The sequence below is a fragment of the Lissotriton vulgaris genome, unplaced genomic scaffold (genome assembly GCF_964263255.1).
Source record: "Lissotriton vulgaris unplaced genomic scaffold, aLisVul1.2 SCAFFOLD_1444, whole genome shotgun sequence".
In the NCBI taxonomy this organism is placed as follows: Eukaryota; Metazoa; Chordata; class Amphibia; order Caudata; family Salamandridae; genus Lissotriton; species Lissotriton vulgaris.
Window position 1 is genome coordinate 411,794 of NW_028246333.1, and position 10,061 is coordinate 421,854.

The 10,061-nt window shown below is 58.0% G+C and overlaps 1 protein-coding gene across 2 annotated transcripts in view; it reads right to left on the reverse strand.

Annotated features, from left to right (window-relative positions):
• Positions 1-8,600, reverse strand: part of LOC147665980 (serine/threonine-protein kinase Nek4-like) — a 275,537-nt gene extending 266,937 nt beyond the window's left edge. Inside the window, exon 1 of one of the 2 annotated variants that reach the window (XM_086949353.1) lies at positions 8,402-8,600. In XM_086949353.1, coding sequence (XP_086805479.1) covers positions 8,402-8,512 — 111 coding nt within the window. In that variant the 5' untranslated portion in view covers positions 8,513-8,600. The remainder of the gene's footprint in view (positions 1-8,401) is intronic. The other variant, XM_086949354.1, reaches the window with a different exon arrangement.
• Positions 8,601-10,061: the final 1,461 nt, after the last annotated feature.

Consider the following 10,061-nt stretch of genomic DNA (forward strand, 5'->3'; position numbering starts at 1 on the left):
GTTGGCGTACCTGGGGTTGTCCGTTGGAGTTGGGAGACTCTATTTTTTGAAGTTGTTGAAGGCTTAACAGTATTACGTGGAGACTGTGATAGATTAGAGTCTGCCACGTTATTTTGGGGGAGTGAGTTTATCTTGATCTTTTCCTCTATTCCCGTTATCCTAACCCAGAGGTCATTCATTTTTTCTATTAGCGGGTGTATTGCGGCATTAATCATAGTCTGTATCTGGGCCAAGAGTGTTGGTGTGATTGAGGGAGCAAACAATATCTCCTTAGCATGAGTTCCTATATGTTTGTCCGCAGCTTGATTCCTTTCACCAGAGAGGTCCTGGAAAAACATTATTGGGTTTGTGTTACTTGATTCCGGTGGGCCGAGAGGAGTATCCAAGCGGTTTCCATAGGGTGGGGATAAAGAACTGAGGTGGGGGCTTGTAATGGCTGTAGGACAAAAGGAAGCGTTAGTGTGCTCTGATGTCGACTTAACGGCCGCATATTTGGATTGGCATAAGCTATTAAGTTCCTCCAGGAATGATAAGTTTGGAGAGGCGACAGGAGACTGAGGGGGAATAATGTCACTATTGGAACAGTCGGTAAACAATTGGTCTTGTGCTATTCTTACTGGTTGTTGGACAGTGGACGGTGCTGTCTTTATTAGGTATTGTACCATTGTCCCCTTGGCCCGGTCACTAGACCCAGTATACAATTTCTGGGCCCCCTTACAAGACATGTTATGGGTAGCAGCAGGCACCTGAAGGGATTTGAAAGACTTAGCACAAGAATTCTTACCTATTGTAAATGCACGGCCAGGGGGGGTGGCCCGTCCCGGCCTCCACTGGCCTATGATGGCCTTAGATGGTCCCGCCATGTCCCGGCCTTAGCCCGGCCGCTCCCGCGCGCGACTCGCGGTGCGAGAGGTTCTCCTGTTTTTGTCCCGCGCCTCCGGGCGCTCCGCTGACGTCACCCGACCGCCGGGGCACCTGGGGGATGTAGTCCCTTGCCCTCGCGGCGGTCGGGTTGCTGGCAAAATTATGTGCGTTACAGCCGTTCCCCTCACAGCACCAGGATCACACAGCAGGTCCTCCCCAGAGCGTTTGGCCTCCCTGGGCGTCTGGCTTCCCTGGTGGCAACTTCCCCCCGCAGCGGGTTTGGACCTCCGTACGAGCTCCCAGGGGGTCGGTCACCTACTATCTGGATGGTGATCTGGTATAAATTCTGATGGATATTCTGCCTGATCCTTTAAGCTTGGCCACTGGTTGTGGATAGATAGGGTGTCCTACAGGCGCCCCCGCGGGCACTCTCCGCTCAGAATAGTTGACGGTAGAAGATGACCGCGTTATCGAGCAGTTATTCAGCAATTCAAATCTTCCCTTCAGGTAACGTGGGTACCCGACTCTTCAACGGGAATAGAATAGAGTACCTCTGAATTGAATTATAGAGGCAACTTTGATACCTCACATCCCCACCGGAGTGCCCGCGGGGGCGCCGGTAGGACACCCTATCTATTAACAACCAGTGGCCAAGCTTAAAGGATCAGGCAGAATATCCATCAGAATTTATACCAGATCACCATCCAGATAGTAGGTGACCGACCCCCTGGGAGCTCGCACGGAGGTCCAAACCCGACCAGCTTCATTGGTGTTCAATCCAGACCACTGGTTGGATCACGGCCAAGTTCCCCATCCCTCCATCCCAACCCCGGCCCCTTGTCCTGAAGAAGACCCGCCGCCGAGGTCCTAAACACCCCAGAAGCACCAGGGTCGAAACATCGACGCTTTACAACTTGTGTGCCTGTACCAATTATTTTTATTTTCCCCTCCTCAATTGTTGTGGACAGGCTCATATGACAGCGGAAGTTTCTCCGCTTTGGTTTATGTAAATATCATAATTGTACAGTATAATTGCTATCCTTCCCTTCTCCAAATCACTTGAGCACCCCTTTCCTTTCCACTGACTACACTTTGATAGTCTTTTGCGCCGTTTATGATCATAATTGTTTTATGAGATTGTAAATAAATGTGTACATTTTGGTAATACAAGTACCCAAAGTGTGGCTATAATCTTTTCTTTCTTCCTATAGGCTGAACATATTTTTGGGTACGGTCTTTTCTTTGCATTTAATGTGTACAAATTTAATGTCTACTTGAACATATCTCCCCTACCTTGCCTGAATCATTGTATGCAGATTTAATCGCATTACCAAATAAGAAATGATTCAGTGCCTACAGGCTAGGACAGTTCTCTCAAATGTCCCCAGGAATGAGTGGTGCACAGTGACAGGGCACTATCAGAGGAAGCACCACACTTTACCATAGTGGAGAAAGCCAGGCAGCTTTTCATGCACAGCCTGCTCCAGGTAGACTTGTGGGAGGACTCTATATCAAACACAGTGAGAAACCTAGCAGTGCAATGCTCGGGAGACAACTGCAGGTGGGTCTAGAAAGAAGCATCACAAAGAGGTGATTGGAAGAGGAGCAAGGGGCCAGACCATAACACGACAACCCCACAAACCTTCCTCCTCTCCCCCCCCAGTCTTATAAGGCAGTGGTCAATGAAGATGGATAAGACATACGCACTGGTACTATGATAACACAGCACCCCAGCCCTACGAGTCACTGAAGACCACAGAGCCCTCCGAGGGCCTTAGTGTTAGCCTTAATGACGAATCGCCACAGGATCATAAACTGGGGATGTACCAAGCAGCCACATGAGAATGGTGAAAAGAAAGATCCCCCAAAAAAAGAATAAGAAACAAATGAAGGGAAGCGGGGGCCATAAACAGCTTGAGAACATTGGGCTGGCGTGTGGATACTAAAACGGCAGACCGCAATATGGCCTCATGGGAGCTTAATAGGTAATGGAAAAACTGAAGGGAAGTGTTAGATTACTGCAAGACACAAGAGGTAGACTCGAGAAACAAAGCCAAGACAGACACATTCCAGGATATCCCCATACTCGTTCAGGTTACATAACACAGGCAAATCAACACAGAAATATCTATCTATTGAAAGGTAGTGAACCTGCCAGGGTTCTATTGAGACACGAGACACGCAAATGACAAACCAGCACAGAAAAACCAAGAACCTGTTCTAAAAGAAGTTGGCTTTAGAGACACAAAGGAAAATGTCCATGCATGCCTAGATGAAAATTGGAAGAGGCCCAATCTGTTAACACAACATAAATGGAATAAAATGAACAAATAGCCCAAGGTAGGCTCCAGTGACTGGTCCCAGGAAGCAAAGCTTGCTGGAAGGATAGGTATTCCTGTCTGGAACATATGAGTGGACTGTGTCCTATGATTGCAAAGCCCGACAAATCTTCCATCCTTCCTAAAACAGAGCAAAACTCTTAAGAATACAGTCTAAAAAAATAGATATGCTCTGATGGCCACCAACGGAAGGAACTAAGGACGTTTGGAGAGACTGAAGGCCAAACAAAGAGACGTCAGCATGGACCATGCAAAGTCCTCCTAAGATGGAAGGTTTTAAAACTCTAGAGCTCAACGTGGGAATAAGCCCACAAGACGCTGTGCACAGGCATCAAGAGATTGCTTCAGAGCATCCACATCCTGCAATATACCTATGGATCCAGTCCTCCACATCCGGACATTAGAGTCATCGGCATGGTACAGCCTTATCATGACCTTCAAGACATTCTTTCAGTTCAGGCCCACCCCGGCACAACAGCCATTGGGCCAGCTCAGTCACATCCACCATAATAGCCTTGGGGTCCATTCTGGCATTCTAACCATCGGCCCAGTTCAACCAACATCCAGACATTGCCCACATAAGCCCAGTTCATAGGGACCCCGGCATTACAGATGAAGTTCAACCACAACCCAGCATTACAGATGCAAATCTAGTTCACACAGTGAGGGGGTGCAGGGGGTGGTGCGATGTCAATGAAGGGGGGAGGTGCTGTCAGTAAGGGGGTGCAGGGGGTGGGTGCTGTCAGTGAGGGGGTGGGGTGCTGTCAGTGAGGGGTTCAGGGGACGGGGCGCTGTCAGTGAGGGGTGCAGGGGACGGGGTGCTGTCAGTAAGGGGGTGCAGGGGGAGGGGTGCTGTCAGTGAGGGGTGCAGGGGGCGGGGTGCTGTCAGTGAGGGGCTTGCAGGGGGTGGGGTGCTGTCAGTGAGGGGCTTGCAGGGGTGCGGTCAGTAAGGGGGTGCAGGGGGAGGGGTGCTGTCAGTGAGGGGTGCAGGGGGCGGGGTGCTGTCAGTGAGGGGGTGCAGGCGGTGGGGTGCTGTCAGTGAGGGGCTTGCAGGGGGAGGGGTGCTGTCAGTGAGGGGTGGGGTGGTGTCAGTGAGGGGCCTGCAGGGGGCGGGGTGCTGTCAGTGAGGGGCCTGCAGGGGGTGGAGTGCTGTCAGTGAGGGGATGCAGGGGGTGGGTGCCGTCAGTGAGGGGGTGCAGGGGGTGGGGTGCTGTCAGTGAGGGGTGGGGTGGTGTCAGTTCAGTGAGGGGCCTGCAGGGGGCGGGGTACTGTCAGTGAAGGGCCTGCAGGGGGTGGAGTGCTGTCAGTGAGTGGGTGCAGGTTGTGGGGTGCTGTCAGTGAGGGGATGCGTGGGGTGCTGTCAGTGAGGGGATGCAGGAGGTGGGTGCTTTCAGTGAGGGGGTGAAGGGGGTGGGGTGCTGTTAGTGAGGGGGTGGGGTGCTGTTAGTGAAGGGGTGGGGTGCTGTCAGTGAGGGGGTGCAGGCAGTGGGGTGCTGTCAGTGAGGGGGTGCAGGGGGTGGGGTGCTGTCAGTGAGGGGTGGGGTGGTGTCAGTGAGGGGCCTGCAGGGGGCGGGGTGCTGTCAGTGAGGGGCCTTCAGGTAGTGGAGTGCTATCAGTGAGGGGGTGGGGTACTGTCAGTGAGGGGGTGCAGGGGGTGGGGTGCTGTCAGTGAGTGGGTGCAGGGGGTGGGGTGCTGTCAGTGAGGGGTGCAGGGGGCGGGGTGCTGTCAGTGAGGGGATGCAGGGGGTGGGTGCTGTCAGTGAGGGGGGTGTTGTCAGTGAGGGGGTGGTGGGGTGCTGTCAGTGAGGGGCTGCAGGGGGTGGGGTGCTGTCAGTGAGGGGGTGGGGTGCTGTCAGTGAGGGGTGCAGGGGACGGGGTGCTGTCAGTGAGGGGGTGGGGTGCTGTCAGTGAGGGGTGCAGGGGGCGGGGTGCTGTCAGTGAGGGGATGCAGGGGGTGGGTGCTGTCAGTGAGGGGGGTGCTGTCAGTGAGGGGGTGGGGTGCTGTCAGTGAGGGGTGCAGGGGACGGGGTGCTGTCAGTGAGGGGGTGGGGTGCTGTCAGTGAGGGGTGCAGGGGACGGGGTGCTGTCAGTAAGGGGGTGCAGGGGGTGGGGTGCTGTCAGTGAGGGGCTTGCAGGGGTGCTGTCAGTGAGGGGTGCAGGGGACGGGGTGCTGTCAGTGAGGGGGTGCAGGGGTTGGGGTGCTGTCAGTGAGGGGCTTGCAGGGGGAGGGGTGCTGTCAGTGAGGGGTGGGGTGGTGTCAGTGAGGGGCCTGCAGGCGGTGGGGTGCTGTCAGTGAGGGGGTGCAGGGGGTGGGGTGCTGTCAGTGAGGGGCCTGCAGGGGGTGGGGTGCTGTCAGTTAGGGGGTGCAGGGGGTGGGGTGCTGTCAGTGAGAAGCTTGCAGGGGGGTGTTGTCAGTGAGGGGCTTGTAGCGGGGTTGGTGCTGTCAGTGAGGGGGTGCAGGGGTGGGGTGCTCAGTGAGGGGGTGCAGGTGGCGGGGTGCTGTCAGTGAGGGGGTGCATGGGGTGGGGTGCTGTCAGTGAGGGGGTGCAGGGGATGGGGTGCTGTCAGTGAGGGGTTTGCGGTGGGGTGCTGTCAGTGAGGGGCTTGAAGGGGGTGGGGTGCTGTCAGTGAGGGGGTTGCTGTCAGTGAGGGGGTGCAGGGGGTGGTGTGATGTCAATGAAGGGGGCGGGTGCTGTCAGTAATGGGGTACAGGGGGTGGGTGCTGTCAGGGAGGGGATGCAGGGGGTGGGTGCTGTCAGTGAGGGGGTGCAGAGGGTGGGGTGCTGTCAGTGAGGGGGTGCAGGGGTGGGGTGCTGTCAGTGAGGGGCTTGCAGGGGGTGGGGTGCTCTCAGTGAGGGGTGCAGGGGACGGGGTACTGTCAGTGAGGGGGTGGGGTGCTGTCAGTGAGGGGCTTGCAGGGGGAGGGGTGCTGTCAGTGAGGGGTGAGGTGATGTCAGTGAGGGGCCTGCAGGGGGCGGGATGCTGTCAGTGAGGAGCCTGCAGGGGGTGGAGTGCTATCAGTGAGGTGGTGGGGTGCTGTCAGTGAGGGGATGCAGGGGGTGGGTGCTGTCAGTGAGGGGGTGCAGGGGGTGGGGTGCTGTCAGTGAGGGGGGGTGCTGTCAGTGAGTGGGTGCAGGGGGCGGGGTGCTGTCAGTGAGGGGTGCAGGGGGTGGGGTGCTGTCAGTGAGGGGTGCAGGGGGCTGGGTGCTGTCAGTGAGGGGGTGCAGGGGGGGGGGTGCTGTCAGTGAGGGGGTGCAGGGGGTGGGGTGCTGTCAGTGAGGGGGTGCAGGGGGCGGGGTGCTGTCAGTGAGGGGTGCAGGGGGCGGGGTGCTGACAGTGAGGGGGGAGGGGGTGGGGTGCTGTCAGTGAGGGGGTGCAGAGGGTGGGGTGCTGTCAGTGAGGGGGTGCAGAGGGTGGGGTGCTGTCAGTGAGGGGGGCAGGGGGTGGAGTGCTGTCAGTGAGGGGGGCAGGGGGCGGGGTGCTGTCAGTGAGGGGGTGCAGGGGTGGGGTGCTGTCAGTGAGGGGGGGCAGAGGGTGGGGTGCTGTCAGTGAGGGGGTGCAGGGGTGGGGTGCTGTCAGTGAGGGGCTTGCAGGGGGTGGGGTGCTCTCAGTGAGGGGGTGGGGTGCTCTCAGTGAGGGGTGCAGGGGACGGGGTACTGTCAGTGAGGGGGAGGGGTGCTGTCAGTGAGGGGAGGGGTGCTGTCAGTGAGGGGTGGGGTGATGTCAGTGAGGGGCCTGCAGGGGGTGGGGTGCTGTCAGTGAGGGGATGCAGGGGGTGGGTGCTGTCAGTGAGGGGGTGCAGGGGGTGGGGTGCTGTCAGTGAGTGGGTGCAGGGGGCGGGGTGCTGTCAGTGAGGGGGTGCAGGGGGCGGGGTGCTGACAGTGAGGGGGTGCAGGGGGCGGGGTGCTGACAGTGAGGGGGCAGGGGGTGGGGTGCTGTCAGTGAGGGGGTGTAGAGGGTGGGGTGCTGTCAGTGAGGGGCTTGCAGGGGGTGGGGTGCTGTCAGTGAGGGGATGTAGAGGGTGGGGTGCTGTCAGTGAGGGGGGCAGGGTGCTGTCAGTGAGGGGCTTGCAGGGGGTGGGTGCTGTCAGTGAGGGGGTGCAGGGGGCGGGGTGCTGTCAGTGAGGGGCTTGCAGGGGGTGGGTGCTGTCAGTGAGGGGGTGCAGGGGGTGGGGTGCTGTCAGTGAGTGGGTGCAGGGGGTGGGGTGCTGTCAGTGAGGGGTGCAGGGGGCGGGGTGCTGTCAGTGAGGGGGTGCAGGGGGCGGGGTGCTGACAGTGAGGGGGGCAGGGGGTGGGGTGCTGTCAGTGAGGGGGTGTAGAGGGTGGGGTGCTGTCAGTGAGGGGGTGTAGAGGGTGGGGTGCTGTCAGTGAGGGGTGCAGGGGGCGGGGTGCTGTCAGTGAGGGGCTTGCAGGGGGTGGGTGCTGTCAGTGAGGGGGTGCAGGGGGTGGGGTGCTGTCAGTGAGTGGGTGCAGGGGGCGGGGTGCTGACAGTGAGGGGGTGCAGGGGGCGGGGTGCTGACAGTGAGGGGGCAGGGGGTGGGGTGCTGTCAGTGAGGGGGTGTAGAGGGTGGGGTGCTGTCAGTGAGGGGCTTGCAGGGGGTGGGGTGCTGTCAGTGAGGGGATGTAGAGGGTGGGGTGCTGTCAGTGAGGGGGGCAGGGTGCTGTCAGTGAGGGGCTTGCAGGGGGTGGGTGCTGTCAGTGAGGGGGTGCAGGGGGCGGGGTGCTGTCAGTGAGGGGCTTGCAGGGGGTGGGTGCTGTCAGTGAGGGGGTGCAGGGGGTGGGGTGCTGTCAGTGAGTGGGTGCAGGGGGTGGGGTGCTGTCAGTGAGGGGTGCAGGGGGCGGGGTGCTGTCAGTGAGGGGGTGCAGGGGGCGGGGTGCTGACAGTGAGGGGGGCAGGGGGTGGGGTGCTGTCAGTGAGGGGGTGTAGAGGGTGGGGTGCTGTCAGTGAGGGGGTGTAGAGGGTGGGGTGCTGTCAGTGAGGGGTGCAGGGGGCGGGGTGCTGTCAGTGAGGGGCTTGCAGGGGGTGGGGTGCTCTCAGTGAGGGGGTGCAGGGGGGCGGTTCTCCTCCGGTCTCTCATGCCGGTATCGTGTGCTGCCCCCCCCCCCACCTCCACCCGGGGTCCCCCAGACCCTGCCCTTTGCCTCCCTTGGTTCCACCCTTCCAGGTCTCCCCTCCCCGCCCCCAGGGCCCCCTCGTACCTTCTTCCCGTCCCGCCGGTGCTTGGCCAGCGTCACCTCCCCGTAGCTGCCCTTGCCAACGGGCCGTAGGAGGCAGTACTGCTCCAGCCGGCTCCCCGCCTCCCGCTCCATGCTCGCCGGCCAGCGAAGTACTTCAGCCCACGGCGTGGCGGGGACGGAGCAGGCCCAGGCGGCAGCTTCCGGGAGCCATGGCAACGGGGGCGGGGCCGGAAGTAGTTCCTGTTCTAGCGGCGGAAGTGGTGCCCGGCTGCCCTGGACAGGCCTATGATTGACATTACGGCGGCTGCCAGGAGCCATGGCAACGGGGGCGGGCCCTAAATTACTACCTACTCTGTGGCGGAAGTTGGGAACTGCAGCCTAGGACAGGCCTGTGATTGGCATCACGGCGGCTCCCTGGAGCCATGGTAACGGGTGCGGAGCGGAAGTAGAATAGGCAGCTGGCCGCGCGGAGATACGAACTGTAGCTTGAGACACGCATATGATTGACATCATCGCGGCTCCCAGGAGTTATAGCAACGGGGGCGGGACCGGAAGTAGCAGTGACACCTGTCCTCGTGGAGGGAGAGATCTTTACAAAGCAAGCATTGGCAAAGCCAATAGGGCTGCCTTGGCCAGCTCCTTCCCTCTGGCTGCGACCTCTGGCTCTGTCTTTGACCCCCTGGACTCAGAGGAGCAGAAAGTGAACTCTAGTGTGCTTCCCAGTGAGCTTTGAACAGCTGAACCTTCAACACAGGTCTTAAACCCTCCTCCAGAGATACTTCCTGGAATAACTCACCCATTCCTGGACCCTGATGAGCATCCGGCCCTCTGCTCACACGAGGCCAGCTTTGCAAATATGGATTTTACTCCTGTCTAACCTAACGCTGACACCTATAAATATGTACCTGAGAGCCTTGAAACTGAATGTGTGTCCCTTGTTAGGTGATCACCCCTCCTGTGAACCTTTCACTGTACATGTGTCCCTTGTTAGCATGGGTAGTCACTCTTGTGAACCTGTAATTGTACATGTGTCCCTTGTTAGCATGGTTAGTCACTCTTGTGAACCTGTAATTGTACATGTGTCCCTTGTTAGCATGGTTAGTCAATCTTGTGAACCTGTAACTGTGCATGTGTCCCTTGTTAGCATGGTTAGTCAATCTTGTGAACCTGTCATTGTACATGTGTCCCTTGTTAGCATGGTTAGTCAATCCTGTGAACCTGTCATTGTACATGTGTCCCTTGTTAGCATGGTTAGTCAATCCTGTGAACCTGTAATTGTACATGTGTCCCTTGTTAGCATGGTTAGTCACTCTTGTGAACCTGTAATTGTACATGTGTCCCTTGTTAGCATGGGTAGTCACTCTTGTGAACCTGTAATTGTACATGTGTCCCTTGTTAGCATGGGTAGTCACTCTTGTGAACCTGTAATTGTACATGTGTCCCTTGTTAGCATGGTTAGTCACTCTTGTGAACCTGTAATTGTACATGTGTCCCTTGTTAGCATGGTTAGTCAATCTTGTGAACCTGTAACTGTGCATGTGTCCCTTGTTAGCATGGTTAGTCAATCCTGTGAACCTGTCATTGTACATGTGTCCCTTGTTAGCATGGTTAGTCACTCTTGTGAACCTGTAATTGTACATGCTTCCCTTGTTAGCATGGTTAGTCAATCCTGTGAACCTGT